The 22,020-nt window shown below is 42.9% G+C and overlaps 1 protein-coding gene across 1 annotated transcript; it reads left to right on the top strand.

Annotated features, from left to right (window-relative positions):
- The first annotated feature begins 10,283 nt into the window (after positions 1 to 10,283).
- Positions 10,284 to 17,159, top strand: gata1a (GATA binding protein 1a). The gene is made up of 6 exons (XM_061728748.1): positions 10,284 to 10,689; positions 12,463 to 12,696; positions 13,535 to 14,038; positions 15,250 to 15,395; positions 15,482 to 15,607; positions 16,533 to 17,159. The coding sequence occupies exons 2-6, from the start codon at positions 12,483 to 12,485 to the stop codon at positions 16,815 to 16,817; spliced, it is 1,275 nt and encodes a 424-aa protein (XP_061584732.1). The 5' UTR covers positions 10,284 to 10,689; positions 12,463 to 12,482; the 3' UTR covers positions 16,818 to 17,159.
- The last annotated feature ends 4,861 nt before the right edge of the window (positions 17,160 to 22,020 follow it).

Raw genomic sequence — 22,020 nt, forward strand, 5'->3', positions numbered from 1 at the left:
AATACAGTGCATAGTGGATAAGAATATAAGACAGGAATAGAGGTGAAAAAAACTTGCAGGTTGTACAGGACTGTCTCAGAAAATTTGAATATTGTGATTTTCTGTAATGCAATTACAAAAACAAATATGTCATACATTCTGGATTCATTACAAATCAACTGAAATATTGCAAGCCTTTTATTATTTTAATATCGTGATCATGGCTTACAGCTTAAGAAAACTCAAATATCCTATCTCAAAATTTTAATATTCGGGGAATCTTAATCTTAAACTGTAAACCATAATCAGCAATATTAAAATAATAAAAGGCTTGCAATATTTCAGTTGATTTGTAATGAATCCAGAATGTATGACATTTTTGTTTTTTTAATTGCATTACAGAAAATAAAGAACTTTATGACAATATTACAGTCCTGTAGATAAGAGACGATCAACATGAAGAATGGTCTTGGCTGTGAGTCTATGAGCTGTGGGATGAGACTACAGGCCTATCGTGACCTCAATATAAAGAGACAAAAGAGAGAAATCTCCCAGAATTTGGACATACCAGGTGTGTTTAAAAGTGGTAGAAATGTGATATTCTTTTGCTCTTTTAACAATAAAATGTTAGTTTAAAATAAAATAGGATTTCCATGCCTCATATCAGGATCAATTGAATCATTTATCAATATATGGTTATGAAAAGACCACGTGTCAATACTTTTGTAAACTGAAGCACATACTTTACTACATGTCCACTGCTGCTCGTCTCCTCCTCCTCCTTCTCCTCATAAGAACTAAAGCCAGGGCTTTTCTTTGAAGCAGGGACAGTGTAGCGAAAGTTGGGAGCAGCTACAGACAGATACATTTTGCAAACCGAGCCGTCGCTACTGTACGTCCAAACGAGTGGGAAAACGGCGCCAGACCGGAAAAAACTTTTTTTCGGTCGCCTAGCAACTTGCAACAAATATGTACGTGATGCGCGCATGCGCGCGCTGCTCTGCGCCGAGAAATACACGAAGCAAAGCTTCAAATATCAAATAAAGCGATAGAATTGGGGTTTTTTCTCTTTGTCGTATAATGTTCACAGAGTGTAATGCAATTCATGTGAGGGGTAGTGTATTTTGAAGGATCAAATACTCAACATCCCATATTATCAATTTTAAATCAATATTTCAGGGGTAGTAGTGTGGCGGACACAATAACGGACCTCGCACCCATCAGGACTGTATGGAAGGGGGCGTGGTCACAAGCATGTATTTGGTTGCTTAGCAACGTGTGTTAGTTTACAGTTGTCAACTGACAGTTCTTTTGGGCAGTTGGATTCCGCTGTCACGGAATAAAGACGTGTTTTACCAACCTCTGGAGTCGAGCCTCATCCTGCCACATTGGTGACCCCGACGTGATAGTGAGCGAAAGTATAGTGTTTTTGACCGTGAGTTGTTGGCGCTGTACCTCGCCACCCGTCATTTTCGTTTTTTTCTAGAAGGCCGTTCATTCACGGCATATGTAGACCATAAGCCGTTGATATTTGCAATGTCTAAAGTGACAGAGCCGTGGTCCGCTCGCCAGCAGCGCCATCTAGCATCCATCTCAGAGTTTACCACGGACATTCGGCATGTCGCGGGTAAAACAAACCTGGTGGCCGATTGCCTGTCACGCGCGCTGGTGTGCCCTGTAAACCTGGGAGTTGATTTTTCTGCTATGGCTGCTGACCAGGCTGATGACCAGGACATCGCGACTCTTAGGTCTGCTGGTACCGGTCTCAGACTAGAGAACTTGGCGGTGGAGGTCGGAGGTCCAGCTCTTCTCTGCGACATCTCCACGGGTCGGCCCCGTCCGGTGGTCCCAGTTTCCTGGCGCCGGCGGGTTTTCGATTCCGTACACTCCCTCTCACACCCTGGCATCCGGGCGTCAGTGAAACTGGTTGGGGCCAAGTTTGTCTGGCCCGGCCTCCGCAGGGAGGTTAAAGAGTGGGCAGCTGCATGTGTAGCATGCCAGCGGGCTAAAGTTCACCAGCACACAAAGGCGCCCCTGGAACCGTTCCCCATTCCAGCCAGGCGGTTTGACCATGTCCACATTGACCTGGTGGGCCCTCTTCCTCCATCGCAGGGTTACACGCACCTCCTCACCATGGTGGACCGTACCACCAGGTGGCCCGAGGCAGTGCCCCTTTCCTCTACAGGGTCAAAAGATGTGGCGCGTGCTTTCCTGGGTGCCTGGGTCTCACGTTTTGGTGTCCCGTCTGACATCACGTCTGACAGAGGACCCCAGTTCATTTCAGAACTTTGGTCGTCGTTGGCAGAAGCTTTGGGAGTGCAGGTACACCGTACTACTGCATACCACCCACAAGCTAATGGCCTTTGTGAACGTTTTCACAGGTCCCTCAAAGCAGCACTGCGTGCTGCGCTCTCGGATGGTAACTGGGTGGACCGCTTATCGTGGGTCATGCTCGGTTTGCGCACGGCCCCGAAGGAAGATTTAAATGCGTCGCCCGCAGAGCTCGTGTTCGGTCAGCCACTCCGTGTGCCAGGAGAATTTTTGCCTGAAAGCTCAGCTCCGCAAATTCACCCAGCAAGCGGTCCCTTCGCATCCAATCGTTTTTTGACCCCGGGGCCCATTCACCACTGTTTTCCGTGAACATTCATTCCATCGGAGCTCAAGTCGGCTCAGTTTGTCTTCGTGCGGCATGATGCTCATCGCTCTCCTCTACGGCCTCCATACGACGGCCCCTTTAGAGTCCTCGAGAGAGGCCCTAAGGTTTTTTTGTTAGACCTAGGAGGCCGCAAAGAGCACGTGGCACTAGATAGGCTTAAACCCGCACACACTGTAGCGGATGAAGCTGTGGTCCCGGCCCAGGTCCCCCGTCGTGGACGCCCTCCACTGAGACCTCCTATCGATGCTGCAAAGGATGGACATTCTAATTTACCACCGAAGACTGTTATTTTTTCTCCGCAGCATCCTGCTCACACTGATGCTCCTGTTGTGGTACAGGAAGGACGGCGCAGCCGTTATGGTCGGCTGATTAAGCCACCAGTGAGGGACTGATGGGCCCTTCCAAGGACAACCTTCTGGGTGTTCTGGGGGGGGCTGTGTGGCGGACACAATAACGGACCTCGCACCCATCAGGACTGTATGGAAGGGGGCGTGGTCACAAGCATGTATTTGGTTGCTTAGCAACGTGTGTTAGTTTACAGTTGTCAACTGACAGTTCTTTTGGGCAGTTGGATTCCGCTGTCACGGAATAAAGACGTGTTTTACCAACCTCTGGAGTCGAGCCTCATCCTGCCACAGTAGCATAATTTGATAGTCCAGTAACATCCTATCAAATAATGCTCCCGTCACTTAATGCATTCAGGTAAAATACTAATCAACTCACTGCCCCTGTAGGATGAATGTCAGCATACTTACACCCCCCAATTTATCAATTTTAACATTTAAGGTTAAAAGTTAACGTTAAACGTTAACAGCAGCGTGGACTGAAGGGAAGCAAGAAATTATGAGCGTGGCAATCAAACTTTGAAAATCGACTGTGCGCATGCGCAGAACCACAAAGTTGCAGTTCTCGACGAGTAGCATGGATTGACAGAAGACCGGCCTGGACTGCAAAAGCTCATCACCTTTATATAAGTATATACTCCAACACCGGACTGACGGGACGGGTTCAGGTGTAACATTTTCACACGTATTTATAAAAAGAAGATGCTGGAGTTTAAGAGGAAAAGTAGGAGGGTGTCGAAGTTGAACTTGAACTCGTGAGAAATCCTTAGGACACCGAACTAGATATAAATTAAATCAGATGAGTGTATTTATTGTGGAAAAATCGGGTAGGTGACCCGTCTATTTTATTTCGATAGTCATTAAAGTCATTTGGAAAACAAAATAAGACTCCAATATTTTCTCAAATGTGACCTTGAGTTATGTTCAGTGTGTTTTGTACAGTTTATTGTACAAATAGAGAGATGCAAGTAAACTTTGTGTTTGGAATGAATATGATGACGTAAACTCAGAGTACAGATGTTCCAGTATTGCACATCTTTTTTTATCATTTTTATCATTATTATTATTATGTTCATAAAAATAACATGGAATGCTCAGATGTAAATACTTCCCTATTGCGATGGCCTTATTGTTATCAATCTTTATGAGTATTTCTGATCAGAGTTTTGGTATGGGGACGGCTCTTTTGGGTCAAGACAGTAGAGATCCTGTAACCAGACGCTGGAGTCTAATCTGGTCTTCTTCTTTTTCCTGGACTGTGACTGACTCACCTGTCGGTCGCTCAGGTCCGTTTTGTTGCCCAGGACGATAAAAGGGAAGTGGGATGGATCCTGGTGCTCGCCCTGGACCAGAAACTCCTTCCGCCACATGTCCAGGGCCCCAAGACATGGACCACCAGCACGCAGCAGTGGCTGCCCTGGTACAGGGGGGGCCCGGGGGGCCCAGGGACCGGAACCTCTCTGTGCCCGCCGGGTCCCATATCTGCCCCACACGCACACATCAACAGGACTGGGGGGAGCTGGAGCAGCTGGAACAGCTGGAGCAGCTGGAACAGCTGGAGAAGCTGGAGAAGCTGGAGGAGCTGGAGGAGCTGGATCAGCTGTTCCAGCTGATACAGTTTAAGATTAAGATTCCCAGAATATTCTAATTTTCTGAGATAGGATTTTTGAGTTTTCTTAAGCTGTAAACCATGTTATAATATTGAAATAATAAAAGGCTTGCAATATTTCAGTTGATTTGTAATGAATCCAGAATGTATGACATTTTTGTTTTTCTAATTGCATTACAGAAAATCACAATATTAAAATTTTCGGAGACAGTCCTGTATATATATATATATATATATATATATATATATATATATATATATATATATATATATATATATATATGTTACAGCCTAAAGTCAGACTTTCTGAAGCATGAATTGAGATGTTAAAGTTACCCGGAGTTTCCTATGAGGATTATTTTATTATTTAACTTTAACTTATTTAACTGGAGCCTTTTCTTCATTCATGTTGAAGTTTGCGACCTGCGTCCCTCTGAGGCTGATGATGCATTCAAGTGCTGCTCCAAATTCTAACTTAAAAATAAATGGTTTGCCTTTTCAAAATGTTAATTTTAAATAGTTCAACTCAACTGTCACTTTGATCATTGTTTACACCGCATGGAAGATATGGAGAACAATTTTTTGTTTGTCTTGTTTAATTCCTCCTGCGCTGAACACCGTTTTCTGAACATTAAGTCAGAACTTTTTCAGACTTTGAGACGTCCAGTGTACTTTACTGTGGGAAAAAGTCCTTTTTTATTTTTTAAAGGTCTTGAAGACTTGACTGGTAAGGACTTTAAAAAAAGAATTGTAAATTACACCTATTAAAAAATGGTATTTGGTGATACCTTTGCTCGCCACCAGAGGGCGGCAGAAGCTTCAGCTGACTGACCTTCACCTAGGACCCCGTCAGGACCCCGTTCGGGCCCGCGTTAGGGCCCCCGTTAGGGCCCCGTTACTCGTCACTATCTATCCATATACTCTGCTAATTGACTGAATGTGAATAGACATGATTTATTGAAATAAAAAAATAAAAATGGGCAGCTGTTCATGGGAATGCTCAAAACGTGGGAAAAAGTTGGAATAATGTAGTTTTCAGAAACATTCCTCTTCGCATTTATAATCATATCATGGAAAGATGTAAAAAGTGTTTTATTTGAACCTTATGGCCAACAGGGTAAATACCACAGCAAAAGTCACGTAAAAACGCTCATAATCAGGATAGATTTAATTGAAGCGTTAAGGACGCCCACATAAAAAAAAAAAGAGTTAGATTTTGAATATGTTTATAAATACGTGTGCACATATGCACACCAAAAAAAGTGGAGACCGGTTGGAACCGGCTTATATTTGCAGCACCAAAGCTACATATACCGCTCAATACAATTCTTTAAAACTTGGTACTGCTGATTTCCAAAGACATGGACTCAAAAACAGGAACCCATAACATCCCAGAGTCCCACAGACGTATGTAGACCATGTTCAGGAGAAGTGTTAAAAACAGGTGCAGCAACAAATGGAGGAAAGTTGGAGACAAAAACGATTACAGGACGCGACACATGTGGGTTCAGTCTTCTGCCTCTGTCATGTTGACGCCTCTGAGATGCAGCAAATGCATCGATCATGAGAACCACGGTGGATCATGACCAGTACTGGAGTTGAGGGGGGATGAGGGGGGATGAGGGGGGATGAGGGGGGGTGAGGGGGGGTGAGGGGGGATGGCATCCCCCCTGAAATAAAAACGGTCAAAATCATCCCCGCAGTAAAACTGCAATTTGACAATTTTCACCTGTTTCAAGTAAACTTTCACTTGAAATAAGTAAGAACATCTGCCAGTGGGACAAGATTTATCTTCTTATTACAAGCAAAACATCTTGTTCCACTGGCAGATTTTTCTACTTATTTTAAGAGAAAATCTACTTGAAACAGGTGAAAATTGTTGTTTTTTCCAGTGATGAGTCTTGTTTTAAGTGTAATAAGATTTTTTTTACTAAAATTAGACATTTTAACTAGAAATAAGACAAATATTCTTGTTAAGATTTTGAGTTTTTGCAGTGATCCATTTTACTTATCCTGTGAAGGACAGAGTCATATTGATAAGTTCAGAAACAGTTTTTTATTTTTGTGTTTTGATGTATTTGATATAAGCCCATTTATTTATTCCGATTCTAAGTTACATCATGTAGATTATGTTTGTTCAAGGATCAGCCAGAGCCTGTACTTTTTGCGCAGGCTCAGGGTTCATGGAGTGGATAAAGATGTCATGTTGTTGTTCTACAGAGCTGCCATAGAAACCATCATCCGCTATGGCATTACAACTTGGTTTGGCAACCTGACCATTAAATGTAAAGTACAACTCCAAAATCTGATCAAAAGGGCAGGGAAAATAATTGGTATGCTCCTCCATCATCCCTGCAGGAGATATTTGAACAAACCCTTATGAAGGAAGGTCAAAAAATCATCTCAGACCCAAATCACATCCTGCACAGGGAATATGAGCTGATGCCTTCAGGCAGAAGGTATAGGTTGCCAAGCTGTAAGCTCAATAGATATACATTCTCATTTATTCCATTATCAATTAAGTTACTCACCAACAGGAAATGAGCTGTGTGTGTGTGTGTGTCTGTGTGGGAAGGGCGGAATGTGCAATAACGTGTGCTGCTGTATGAATAGAGGGATGTGCAATAATCACTGCGCTTTTGTATGTCTATAGGGATGTGCAATAACGAGTATGCTGCTGTATGTATAGAGGGAAGTGCAATAATGTTGCTCTAGCAAGGGGTTTTTTGTGTAGAGGTGTTTTCAGGACATTGCGGGGGGGCATGCAAAGAGCGGGGGGATATGACGATGTGTTATTTGTTTATTGTGATTTTATATGTTTTGTTATATATGTGGTGCCTGGAGTCTCTAGTTTTGTCCAAGACAAATTTCTCTCAAGGGAGACAATAAAGATTATCTTATCTTATCTTATCTTACCCAGTGGATATTTAAAGCTTACAGAAGGCTGCATTTAACTGCTGCTATGTGATTCCTGCAGTATTTCTGCAGGTGTTTTGGTCACTGCTATTATTTGTAATATATTATATTATTTGTAATCAGCACAAATTATCTGTCCCCATATGATAAAATCCACCATCCCCCCTGATTTTTTTTTTTACAACTCGACTACTGATCATGACGACCACGGTGGATCATGAGCAGTACTCGAGTTGAGGGGAGATGAGGGGGGATGAGGAGGGATGGCATCCCCCCCTGAAATAAAAACGGTCCAAATCATCCCCCCTGTAAAACTGCCATCCCCCCTTTCCATCCCTTATGTCATTTCATCAATGAATGTGGTTTTACTGCTATTTCAACATTTAGAGTCATCACCAGAAAAATAACTTATTTGACAATTTTCACCTGTTTCAAGTACATTTTCACTTGAAATAAGTAGGAAAATCTGCCACTGGGACAAGATTTATCTTCTTATTACAAGCAAAAAGTCTTGTTCTACTGGCAGATTTTTCTACTTATTTTAAGTGAAAATCTACTAGAAACAGGTGAAAATTGTTGTTTTTTCCAGTGATGAGTCTTGTTTTAAGTGTAATGAGATTTTTTTACTAAAATGAGACATTTTAACTAGAAATAAGACAAATATTCTTGTTAAGATTGTGAGTTTTTGCAGTGATCCATGTTACTTATCCTGTGAAGGACAGAGTCATATTGATAAGTTCAGAAAAGTGTTTTTTATTGTTGTGTTTTGATGTATTTGATGTAAGCCCAGTGGATATTTAAAGCTTACAGAAGGCTGCATTTAACTGCTGCTATGTCATTCCTGCAGTATTTCTGCAGGTGTTTTGGTCACTGCTATTATTTGTAATATATTATATTATTTGTAATCAGCACAAATTATCTGTCCCCATATGATAAAATCCACCATCCCCCCTGATTTCTTTTTACAACTCGAGTACTGATCATGAGGACCATGGTGGCTCTAAGATGCACCTCATGAGTCGACTGGTAACAGCATGTGCAGCGTGACAACAACACTACTGAGGAGGTAACTGTTGATGATGATGGTGAGGAGCGTCTGAGTGTGTGTTGAGGAGAGGGCTGACGGGCTGACGGGTGGACGGGCGGACGGGCGGACGGGTGGCGACTCAGAGCTCTCCTGGGTATAAAAACTGCTGCTGCATCTCTGCGCTGAAGAGATAAGGCCGCCGCCTTCACAGAACCACGGTTCTTGGGAATTTGAAGGCTTTTCTCACAGTCCACTGGTGACACACAACACATCCGTCACCCAGCGGCGACGGATTGACACAACCTCCCAACTGTCCAGCAGCATTTAGTAGCACCTCAGAAGGTTACTGCCCAAACCCTGATCACTGAGCAGGTGTGAGTGTGTGTGTGTGTGTGTGTGTGTGTGCGTGCGTGTGTGTGCGTGCGTGTGAACTTGCTGCAGGGTCCAGCGGGTCTGCTGCTGTCTAACAGCGAGCCAGTCATTCCTGGCCTCCCGCCTTCATCTTGATAAGGACTTATCAGCGCAGCGCAGGCCGCTCATGCCGGCCGCGTCGACCTCCTCTCCCTCTGCTCCTCCCAACTCCACGCTCATCCACGCTCATCGACGGCCAACGCCGCCGCCATCTTTCTCCGTGTCATTCGGACGTTACTGTCCTGAAATAGCAGCAAAAGCATCCACACAAAGAGACGGCAGCGGCTTAAGTTGATGCGTCAGTAACGCGTGGCTTCATGGCCAGCTCACACGCCGTCCTCCCCACCTGCAACCTTTGACCCCACTGAAGAACAAAAACACCACAGATTAGCGCTACAAACACTGATCTCCCTGCCAGCACTGTCACTGTTTTGGTATAGAACGTTAGATTTCCCTCTGGAGCATGTATTTATGTTTGTTTGTTGGACACGGGTTCCTCCATCCTCCAGAGTTCCCAGAGCAGAGCCTTGGACCGAGAGGAAACCCCCCCCCCCTGCTCCGAGTCGACAGCCACCTGTTGAAGGTGTTTCTGCAGAGACTCTGGTCTGGGAGCGAGCGTAGCCGCAGAGGAGAGGAGAGTGGAGGAAGATGCTCCGTTCAGGGACACATTCTGCTGCAACGGCCGTGACCCGTGTATTGATTTGCATTTGGCCTAACTGATGTGGGTTATCTGTAACTTAACTGCTGGGAGTTTGTGCATGGCAGAAAAGGGCCCAATGTTGGATTTAAAAAAAGGCTCTAATTCCTCCCAACTGTTTTTCTCCCCCGATTTCCCTGAAAACTGTTAATGAACAAAGAGGGAGGAAATTTGGGGATCTGCTTTGACTATCAAATGACTAGGACAGTGTTGGCCTGTGCACGGCCGGGCTGTGTGCAGACCATATCTTACCCCTGTGACTGCAGCTCTTTTCCTGATTTGCATTACTGTGTTCCACTGTAAGCTTTTTTGGACCACAAAGAAATTGAGTCTTTGCATTTTATATTTGCTTTGTTCAAATGTCTGTCAAACTCTTTTCCATGTGGGCTTGTTCTTATCAGGAGCCATATGCACATTTCATCAACAGACAAAAAAAAAAAAAAAGCTTCCATCATGAGTGCTGCACGGCCTGAAACTGCAAAAATCCTCCACCCTTCCCCGGTGTAATGTCAAAATCCTGCTCATGAATACAGACAGCGCATCAAACATTTCTGCCACCTTCCTGTAACGGTTTGATAACAGCTGTGGTTTTGGAGCTGATATTGTGTTTTACACTTGTGGAAATCATCAGATACATGCGTGATGTGGACGAGGCCATGGAGGAAGAGCGGAGGGTCCGTGGCCGACTCCGTCACCTGTGCTGCATCCTCCCAGTGCCGCAAGCCTTTCTGGATTTATTTGGAATTTGCTGATAAATAACTCAGAAGTGATTTTGAAAACTGGTGGTGGTAAATATGTGACATCTGTCATACGCAAGTCCTCACCCTGCGGATCAGAGAGGTGTGTCTTGTGCAGAAGTTGTCTCCAACCCCTCCCACGGCTGTCTCGCAGCCCCAAACTTTGCTGCTGGTTGGAGAAGTTGCTGTCAAAGCCGTCAGCCTGCAGCAGCGTCGACAGACACTCAGTCGGACCGAGCCGCCGTCCTGCTCGCCACGCTCACCTGTCACGCCAACCGGACGGGCCTCTCGCTCACCCGTGACCTCTGCCCAGGTAGGTAACCCCGCCGCCTCCTCTCCGGACCCGGCTGGTCCTGGTGCTTCCCTGGAGTTGTGCTTGAACAGAAAAGTGAAGACGGACGTCCTCGCAGGGGAGAGTGGAGGTTCCTCAGGTCCGTTACTGCTTTGGTAGAAACTGCAGGCGACAACTTTGCAGTGGGATGAGGAGAGTCTGTTTCCAGCTCAGTGAACCTTCCTCGCACTTGTGTTTTATTTTACTTAATTGTTTTTTTTTAATGATTTGCAATATCAGTTAGAATCAATATTTAAATCAATTCAAGAAGAATTGACCAAATATTTGAACCCTTTATGCTTTATACCCTGTAGACCTGAGGTCTTTCTTTAAATCAGGCCTAAAAACATTACTATTTACTGAAGCGTACTCTTAAATTAAATACTTACCTGCTGGACTCTACTGCACTTACTTTTTAACAACTTGTGCTTTTTATTATTTTACCTCTTTTCTTATCATTTTATTTCATTTTATTTGTTATTTACTGTTTAATTGTGTCTTGCTGCTTTTATTTTGATGTAAAGCACTTTGAATTAGCTTGTGTTGAATTGTGCTGTACAAATAAGTTTGCCTTGCCTTGCCTTATGCAGTGTTTGGATATATTCCCTGTTAGAGACAGATTTGAGACAGACAATCAATAAATGATGATCTTACCTCATAGGAAGCTCCAGACAGAAAACAAGTTTTACTTTCTAGTTTTGGTTTTTCTCCTCAGAGCTTTCATTTACTCCTCCGTCCACGACTGTCTGCGTGGCCCCCGCCGCCCTCCACTCCCGCTGCACGTTCCACATCCAGCAGATTTCTATTAATCAGATGGGTTCTCTCAGCGTATCGTGTTGTATCAGCGGAGCTGGACGCATTTAGTGTTACAATAAGACTTTATCAGACGCTATCAGTCCCCTGTCTTTCCTCTTCTCTTTCCTGTCTAAGGTACCAAGTGAGAGCACTTGTAACTTTCACTCAGCCTCTCGTCACGTTTCTGAGTTACAGCAACAATCTGGAACGTGTGACTCAGAACTTTGAGTGATTCTTGCATGAAAATGGAAATATTTTCCACCTCTGAACGACAGGAAGACCGGCGTGAGAACGCAGTTCTCTGATCAGATTATTTTTAATTTGAGAGACCTGCGTGTGCGTGTGCGTGAGTGTGTGTTTGTGTGTGTGAGAAAGAGAGAGAGAGAGTGTGTAAGCAATGATGGTAAACTGAATGAATTAGCACTGACATTATCACTGTGTAAAGAAATTAAAAGAACAATCAAGCAGTGGTGTAAAGTAACGAAGTACAAGTACTGTGTGCGGGTGCGTGTGTGTGTGTGTGTGCGTGCGTGCGTGCGTGCGTGCGTGCGTGCGTGCGTGCGTGCGTGCGTGCGTGCGTGTGTGTGTGTGTGTGCACGTCCCTGGCCCCGTGTGTCCCTCAGCAGCGTATCTTTAGCTCGGCTCTAACAGTCGTACCGACTTCGGCCGCTCGCTCTGCAACCGTTTGATGACTTGCTGTATCACCCCATTTATAGAGCCATTTATTTTTAGTCTTCACTTTCAGCCACAGTCAAATGAGGATCCAAGAAAAGGAAGTTTGACAAAAGCCTGCTGTCGAGCGATCTTGCGTCTGATAACTTTAAGTTACACTGGTGAAGTGAAGCGCTTGATGATGAAGCTTCAATCAAAGTCGAGGCCTGGAGGATTAGGGAGGAGCGAGGGATTCCTTGAGAAGGGCAGATGAGAGCTAACGTGGATTCCTTGTTTCTTTGGCTGCAGACTGAGACCCCCCCGCCAGCATGGACGACACCTCGGAGCAGTCCCACTGGGCGTCCCCCTCCCTGCTGGGCTCCGACCCCCTGGCCGTCTTCTCCTCCGACCCCAACCTGCTGCCTCCGGGAGAGGACGGGGAGTCCTTCTTCTCCAGCGCGGAGGCGGACTACTCCGGCCTGCCCTCGTTCTACCCCACTCCGAGCCACGGCCGCGCTGCGTCCAGCTACAGACACGGCGCAGGTGACCCCCGACCCCCGCCGCTCACAAACACAGCTCCTCCACATCTTAAACCAGTGGTCCTCAACCTTTTTTCAGTGATGTAAACCGTGTGAAATATTTTTTCAGCCAAGCACCCCCTAACCAGCGTAAAGCACCTTTGGTTGTAAAAAAAAAAGACCTAAAACCGAGCACTGTGCCATCAGTAACTGATTTACTAAACATGAAAATATTGCTGCTATGCTTCAACCAAGACTCCATCGTTGGTCCAAGTGATTGACAGGTGAAGCCAGGTGATTGACAGGTTAGGTGGAACCATCCTGGTGTGGGGGAGACTCTGCGGTTTTAGGATAATAAGTTGAATAGCCTACTCCTGAAGATAAAATTCATTTTATGAACTTAGACTTATATTTTCCTCAATTACTTATGAAATATTTATTTTTAAAGGATTTTTGCATGGATGCTACTTTTTAAATACGTCATTTTAAAATCTCACGTACCCCCTGTAGTAAGTCAAAATGTGGAGAAAAAATTCAAAATGTGGAGAAAAAAGTCTAAATGTTGAGAAAAAAGTCAAAATATGGAAAAAAAAGTCAAAATGTGGAGAAAAAGTCAAAATTTGTAGAAAAAAGTCAAAATGTGGAGAAAAAAGTCTAAATGTGGAGAGAAAAAGTAGAAATGTTGAGAAAAAAGTCAAAATGTTGAGAAAAAAGTCAAAATGTGGAGAAAAAAGTCAAAATGTGGAGAAAAAAGTCAAAATGTTGAGAAAAAAGTCAAAATGTGGAGAAAAAAGTCAAAATGTGGAGTACCTCCATGAGAACCACTGTCTTAAACTAATGTGTTTTCTGTCTTTCTGCTTCAGTCCGGCAGGTGTTCGGCTCTCCGGGTCTGCTCAGCAACCTGCAGCTGCTGGACGGCGTGCCCGGCCACTCCCTGGCCTCCCCCTACAGCCCGGCCGCCTCCTCCTGGGGCGGCAGCCCCCTGAGCAAGGCGTCGCTGCACTCCCACCCGCCCACCTCGCTGCACACGCCCGGGGTGGGCTCCGCCTTCAGCGCCTCCAGGGACATGTTCTCGTCCCCGGGCCGGGAGGGCCGGGAGAGCCCCCGGCTGCAGGAGGCCCTGAAGGCGGAGCGGCTGAGCCCGCTGGGGGGCCCCGGGGCCGGCGGCAGCTTCCTGAACCTGACCCCCGCGGCCGGGGGGCTGTACACGCCCACGTCCCACTCCCACCCTCACATGCTCAGCCCCTACAGCTCCTACATGAGCGGGCCGCAGGAGTACGGCTCGGCCCTCTACTCCTCCCCCGGAGCCTGGATCAGCCCCTCATACTCCCCCAAACTCCGCAACAAGATGAGGGCCACCACTCCAGGTGAACACACACTCAGGGCCGGGAGTTCAGTCTTCAAGTGTGTTTTATTAGAGCACATTAAAATACAGTTGCTAATTTACAGTATACACACATCAGTGGCCATGGGTGCAGATCCCGGGGGGGACGGGGGGGACATGTCCCCCCCAATTTCTGAAAAACATGAATTGTCCCCCAATAAAAATACCCTAAATTATTCAAAATTGAACAAATGTATTTTCAGATTTGAATATGTAGAATATTTATTAAAAATGTATTTCTAAAAAAATAATATATCCACGGTGCGTTTTGAGGTGTACAGAATGAAAGTATTGCTACGCCATAAATATTTTTTTTTTAGTCTGAATTAATATTTTTTAAAATTTTTGACGGGCTCGAATCAAGCTGTTTAGGACAAATAAACAAGAAATAAACAAGAAAGGTAAGCACAATAAATCATTCCCTGTGCAGTATTTTTTGGCGAGCCTTTACCAATTTATGGCATGGTATGAGTTGCATATTGGCAAAAAATTAAAAATTAAAATCACGTTGGTGTCCTCCCCAATCCTGACATCGGATCTGCACCCCTGATCAGTGCGCATAGAGTACAGGTCATTGTGCACTTTTTTTGTTTTCTTAGAACATAATAAATGAAGAACCTGATATAAAATGTGGAATGCAAAATACAAAGAAGGAAAAATAGCTAAGAATAACAATAGATAAATAAATGAGTAAATAAAAAATTTTATAAATAAAGGTAAAAATACTTAAACAGCCCCCCCCTAGCCAGTCTTACTCTTCCGTCCGTTCACTACTTTGTTAATGTGAAGGGGAAATGTCCATTTTCTGATAGAAGGTGTGAGATAATGAATGAGAGGGGACCACATTTTTTCAAAGTAAGTGAGTTTATCCAGAAGATTATATCTTATTCTCTCTAAGTGGAGTGTGTTAGTGAGGTCACTGAACCACATCTTTATGGTGGCTACATCTTTTTTCTTCCAATGCACGAGAAGTAATTTTTTTTGCAATAATAAGAGTTGAGGGTTCAGATTTGGTGAATGAAGTTTAGTTTGTAAGACCGTCCTCCAGGTCGTCAGAGATCAGGATGGAAGCTCCCCATTGGTTTCATAGTGAGACATGAACTGTGTAATGATTGGTTCTGACACTTTGGGTCATCCTGTTCCCTCTGTGAGCCGCGTACGGAGCCGTGACGGCGTGTGTCTGCTCTTCCACAGAGGCCCGCGAGTGCGTGAACTGCGGAGCCACCGCCACGCCGCTGTGGCGCCGCGACGGCACCGGACACTACCTGTGTAACGCCTGCGGCCTGTACCACAAGATGAACGGCCAGAACAGACCCCTGATCCGGCCCAAGAAGCGGCTGGTACGACGCCACACACACACCCCCCCCAGAGGCCACATTTATAAAGCCCTTCAGAAACCTTAATAGTTTCCTTTTCTGTGTTTCAGATCGTCAGCAAGCGCGCGGGGACTCTGTGCGCCAACTGCCACACGAGCACGACGACCCTGTGGAGGCGCAACGCCAATGGAGAGCCCGTCTGCAACGCCTGCGGACTCTACTTCAAGCTGCACAACGTAAATATATATATAAAACGTACCCTGCCTACGTTGGTCCAAAGTGCAAAAACGTAGAGGGGTTACAATAATAGCCCTTGAATTGTTACATTGTTACATTTTTTCTGCCTATTCGTTTTGTGTCCAGGTCACGTGACTTTCAAGATTCTGGCCGTGACACCAAAAAACATGGCGGACATTTCTCATTTTTTTGTGAATAAAATCAATATTTTGAGTTAGTTTCTGCATAAAAATGCATTTTGATTACATTTTTAGTGAGAAATATATATTTTACTTTCATAATATTCACTCAGTGAATGTACACCACTTGCTTGGTCGTTTTTTCAGATCTCGCCAGAATAAAAGCTGATTTATGGTTCCACGTTACACCAACGCAGAACCTAAAGGCTGAGTGATTTCATTCACTAAAAAATGGGAAATATCCGCCATGTTTTTTGGTGTCACGGCCAGAATCTTGAAAGTCACTCAGCCTTTAGGCTCTGCGTTGGTGTAACGCGGAACCATAAATCAGCTTTTATTCTGGCAAGATCTGAAAAAACTTCGCAACAAACGAGCAAGCGAGTGATTATGTACATTCACTGAGTGAATATTATGAAAGTAAAATATATATTTCTCACTAGAAATGTAATCAAAACGCATTTTTATGCAGAAACTAACTCAAAATATTGATTTTATTCACTAAAAAATTAGAAATGTCCGCCATGTTTTTTGGTGTCACGGCCAGAATCTTGAAAGTCACGTGACCTGGACGCAAAACGAATAGGCAGAAAAAGTGTAACAATGTAACAATTCAAGGGATATTATTGTAACCCCTCTACGTTTTTGCACTTTGGACCAACGTAGGCAGGTTTTTATGTGAGACTGTGTTGCTCCGGGGCGTCTCCAGACGCCTGCCGTCTCTAACAGACGCTCTCTCCTCCCACAGGTCAACCGGCCGCTCACCATGAAGAAGGAGGGCATCCAGACGCGCAACAGGAAGGTGTCCAGCAAGAACAAGAAGAGCAAGAAGGCGGCGCTGATGGAGCCGTACTCGGACGTGCAGGCGTCCTGCCTGGACGACGGCGGCGGGGCCTTCTCGCTGGGCCCCGGGGCCCTGCTGACCTACAGCCACGCGCCGCACCTGCTGCCCACGCCGTCGCCCCTGCACCCCCCCGGCAGCCTGCCCTACCCCCACCACCTCAACAACGGCATGGTGCCCACGCTGGTGTGACCCGGGAGCCGCTCGCTCACCTGGATTTGTACATAGGATATCAAGTGGACTGAGATTTGTGTATTTTCCACTGTATTTTTCAGAAGACACAAACGTTGTTGATGTTATTTCGTGCAGTCAGATAAAATCACTCCCCGAGGTCTGTGTGGATGTAAACGACTGATAAGGGATCGTTTTCAGCCGTAGTCACAAGCCCACAGCCCACCGACAACCCACCCGAGTGAAAAGTCCCCCTTTATTATTCCTAATGTGAAACTTTAGTTTGATGTTTCAGGGGTTTCTGTTATGTATTTGCATGATTTATATTACTGAAACTACAGAGGAAATAAAATGATTTACCTATTCTGTTGAACATTTGGAGCCTTCTGTTTCGGGTCATTTGAATGTTCAGGAGACCCCCCCCTGCACACACACACACACACACACACACACACACACACACACACACACACACACACACACACACACACACACACACACACACACACACACACACACACACACACACACACACACACACACACACACACACACACACAGCCGTGTGCGGTGTCTGCTGTTGTTGTCCTCCGCCCAGGCACAGAGGCTCTTTGTGCAGCACTGATCCACTTTGACAGTGTAATTGAACACAGCAGGTATGCAAATCCTCCTTCCGCATAAGTGACAAACACTCAACTAAAGTGCGACACTTACACCTGCTTTTCTGCTCGCAGCGGCTCTCCCGAACACCTGAGCATCTGTCTCCCACGCACACGCCGGGTCGTGTACAGTATGTTGTTGTTCCTAATCTCTGTGAAATGGTGGAGGGGGTTTTTGCACGCGTTTATTTTCCACTCGCATGGCATGCTTGAGTGCAGAGACGTGACCGTGCAGAGACCCTGCCCAGGGCCCCGCCAGTCACGAGTAACCATGTTGTTCATGACGTCACAGCTCTTTCTGCAAAGAACTATTTGTAAGAAATGTATCCATATCAAAAACCCTGCAAGGTCTATACAAAAAATGATGTTACAGTTCAGAAAACCATAGCTACAGCACAAGACGTGCTCTCAGAGGTAACGTTTTACTGCCAAAAATAAAGACAAACTATGGTAAAAGAACGGTGATGTACAGAGCTACGTCTGCATAGAACACTTCCCAAACTCTTTAAGCAAACTATTAACATAAAAGAATTCAAATTTTTAGTAAAGAAACTTCTCTTGAATAGACACATATAAAACTTATTTAATTATTATTAAATAAATAAATAATGTAGATAGTATATGGGTATGTGTATATATATATATATATATATATATATATACCGGTATATATATATATATATATATATATATATATATATATATATATATATATATATATATATATATATATATATATATATATATATGTATATATATATGTATACACATACCCATATACTATCTACATTATTTATGTATATATGTATACATTACGTATGTATATGTGTATATATATATATATATATGAATAATAATAATAATAATAATAATAATACATTAATATTTATTACAAATGGTTATTGGTGCAAACTATAACTATACATTGTTTGAATTTGTTGATGTTATAAAATGTATGAATATGTATTGTTTTTATTTATATCTAAATGTTAAACGGAATTACTTTTTATTTTTTCTTTATTTTCTGTTTTTCCTTTCTTTTGTTTTATAAGCTACCTCTAGGTTTGCTTTTAATTTTTTTTGTAATGTACTGTGTTGGATCCCAGGAAGAATAGCTGCAGTTTTGCTGTAGCTAATGAGGATCCAAATTAAAACTATAAACTATAAACTGATGATGGACAAGTAAACGTACTCTAAATTTAAAACCACAAATATCATTATGATTATTGTTATTTAATTGGTTTGGATCATGTAACATGAAGGAAACTGCCTGTGCTGTAAACTCGCGTGTGTATATTACACTGGAGGCCAATAATTATGATTCATTAACAGGTTATCAATAATTGACAATAATAACTTCTTCATGTTGTGGCTGGTGCAGTTTTGTCTTTAAACCTCTTTTGTTGTTTAGTACTTTTTCTTTGTCTCGTTTGAAAAACCTTAAAATTAGGAGATTCGGTAAGATTTTCACAGAAATGATTTTGGACTGAAAGCACATGTAAAACTTGAAAAACTATACTATCATTCTTATCATCGTATTTAATCCGGCTATATAAAGAATACTTGTCCTCATTGTTGAATTTCAAAAGTGTGGCTGGAGAGCCGTGATTGTTTAGTTAGAGGCCTCCTCTCAGTTCATATCAATATTGTGGTCGCATTCACGCAGATCAGATTAGATAGTTGAGTGAAGTCTCCGACCAAACCGAGCTGCAGAAGCCAGAGTGAAAAAGCTTTCATCACGCTGAGAAACAGGTTTAACTCCAAGTGCCACTTCATTAACATCTCATAATAAATAGGTGCAGTAAACAGGCAGCGCAGACGTGTGTGTGTTTGGTGTTTTGCAGCCAGCGGCAGGGCTGGGGTCGCTCACTCAGGACTGCCAGATGGCTGATAAGTTATCACTGGGGCTGCAGACCCCCGGAGCATCCACCTGCTGCTGCATCCACCCGCCGCCACTCACACCCCCTGGCAGTTACTGCAGGGCCCCAGTGTGTGTCTTAGGTAACACAAACAAACACACACCACTGGAAGCATCTGAGCAGCAACGGAGACCTGTTGCATGTCGCCGCATCGGCTCTGTCGCAGCACATATTCATCTATTTATTTATTTATTTATTTATTTATTTATTTATAACAGATCCCCATTAGTCCTCACTGCACTGAAGACTACTCTTCCTGGGGTACAAGTGTCAAAAGTATTCACATTCATTACTCAGGTAGAAGTATAGATACTAGAGTTTAAAAATACTCCTCTAGAAGTTGAAGTATCAACTCAAGTTTTTTACTCGAGTAAAAGTATAAAAGTACTGGTTTCATAAAAGTAAAAGTAATGTAAGGGAGAAAAAAGCCATTAAGGACAAAGGCCATTGAAATGAATGCATCTTAGTATAATGCAAATATATTAAAGAACCATATATGTGTACTATTGAGCATTAACATGTGTTTCAGAGAGCAGCAGATATGATGACTAGTTGCCTATAAGTATTGTAATGGTGCAAAAAGTCAAACTTCAGAGGCATGTTATCATTTATCCTAACCTTTATTGGAATGTACATCCAAGTTTAGTTGCAGGAATCTGAGGGAACGGATGTAAGAACAAAACTGGACAAGAACATCTGAAACAACCACAACCAAATTCACTCTATCCGGATGGAGCAATTTAACTGGATAGTTTTTTTTAAAGGCCGAAATGAAATAGAGTAACGAGGCTGTTTTTAAAATGTAAGGAGTAAAAAGTACAGATAATTGCGTGAAAATGTAAGGAGTAAAAGTAAAAGGTTGTCTGAAAAATAATGACTCCAGTGAAGTATAGATAACCAAAATTTGTACTTAAGTAAGGTAACAAAGTATTTGTACTTTGATACTTGACACGTCTGGGTCCAACATTGCACACATAAAACAATAAAATACAATCCTTACAATTCAAACATAACTAAATCTAAACAAAAATGATCTGAGATGTAATTGAATTCAACCCTTAAATTGTTGAAACCAGCCAGAACCAAACAAAGAAAAAAATTCCATTTTACACACTCAGAATTTCAGAATAAACCGAGAATTTCAGAATAAACCAACTAACTAAAACTGACTTCCTTGCTAAGTGCTGCTTTTCTTAATTTATTTTTGAATCTAGCTTTATTGTTTATCATGGTTAAATGTGGTGGAAGCTTATTCCAGTATGTTACTGCTCTATACATTGTAGCCTCTTTAGTGCATTGATTCTTGGTAGACGAAGAGTAAAGTGTGACATAATCTGTGGGTTTGCAGAAAACGCTTCACTTTGGCCAAATCTAGCGATGATTGCTCATCTCAGCCGCATGCTTTCATTACTGATTTGTCCATGCTTGACTGGACACATCAAGCACTTTCATTCATGCAGCTGGTTTCATGTTGCCGAGCCCAGCCCTGTGAACATCTGGGCACGCCACCCACAAACCCAGTGGATCGGTGATAAACCAGGGGCCGGATTCACCAATATGTTCTTAAGAACAATCTTAAGAAATGTCTTAAGATCTAAAATTAAGAAGTTCATAAGAAAGTTCTTAAGTGAAATTCCTCAATATTTTCTTAAGAACCGTCTTAAGAACTGTCATTTCTTACGAATTTCTTATTTTTCCTACTTAAGAACTTCTTAAAATATGTCATTGCATTGCACGCGCCAACAAACAACATTTATATATTATATATACAGGTAGTTTGCGTCTTAACCGTCAGTCACTCACTAAACATGGAGGAGAAAAAGAGATGCAGGAACTTTTCAAGGTTATGGTGGATGAGATTAATGTGTTGAAAAAAAATACTATTGGGGAAAATTAATAATAATTAACTACCACGCTAACTAACATGCTAACAAACAGTTAACAGGCTCTTTGTGTAATTAATTACAAAGTATATCCTCAAACCATGACCTACTAGTCTAAACTTGTCTAAAATGTGTTGAAAAAGGTGATATTAGAGGCTTATTATTATCATTATCATTATTATTATTATTATTATTATTATTATTATTATTATTATTATTATTATTATTATTATTATTATTATTATTATTATTATTATTATTATTACCTTTTCACAGAAGACATTTTAAGACAGGTCAAGGTTGTCTTAAAGTTAAGAAAAAAGTCAAGAACAAATTTGAGAACTTTTATTTCAAGAATACCATTTATTCTTAAGTTTTTTCTTAAGAAGAATGTTAAGAAAACACTTAGAACTTTTTTGGAGAATATGACTTCTTCTCTTTTTTCTTCTTAAGACTGAACTTAAGAAAAAAATGACACTTAAGAAGATTTTTTTTCTTAAGAATGTTTTGTGAATCCGGCCCCAGGTCTTGGGGGGAACATCCACATTATAAACATTCAATTTACCTCTGTGTTCTTCGTAGGGCAGCCTAATTTCATGGGCAATCTCACATTACATAACATGACTCATGTGATTCCCTGTGGACTTTGAAGACGGGAATTAACGATAAGCAAAGTGACAGAGTGTGATGCAGGGGTTTCTCTTTGAATCTGTTTACCATATCTAGTCAAAAGTTCCCCTAAACCGCACCAGAGAAGAGACAA

Source organism: Cololabis saira, chromosome 8 (genome assembly GCF_033807715.1).
Source record: "Cololabis saira isolate AMF1-May2022 chromosome 8, fColSai1.1, whole genome shotgun sequence".
Classification (NCBI taxonomy): domain Eukaryota; kingdom Metazoa; phylum Chordata; class Actinopteri; order Beloniformes; family Belonidae; genus Cololabis; species Cololabis saira.

Coding starts and splice junctions, on each gene's coding strand:
- gata1a (XM_061728748.1), top strand. CDS start 12,483: ATGGACGACACCTCGGAGCAGTCCCACTGGGCGTCCCCCTCCCTGCTG. Junction 15,396..15,481: donor TCCGGCCCAAGAAGCGGCTG/GTACGACGCCAC, acceptor TCTGTGTTTCAG/ATCGTCAGCAAGCGCGCGGG. Junction 15,608..16,532: donor TCTACTTCAAGCTGCACAAC/GTAAATATATAT, acceptor CTCCTCCCACAG/GTCAACCGGCCGCTCACCAT.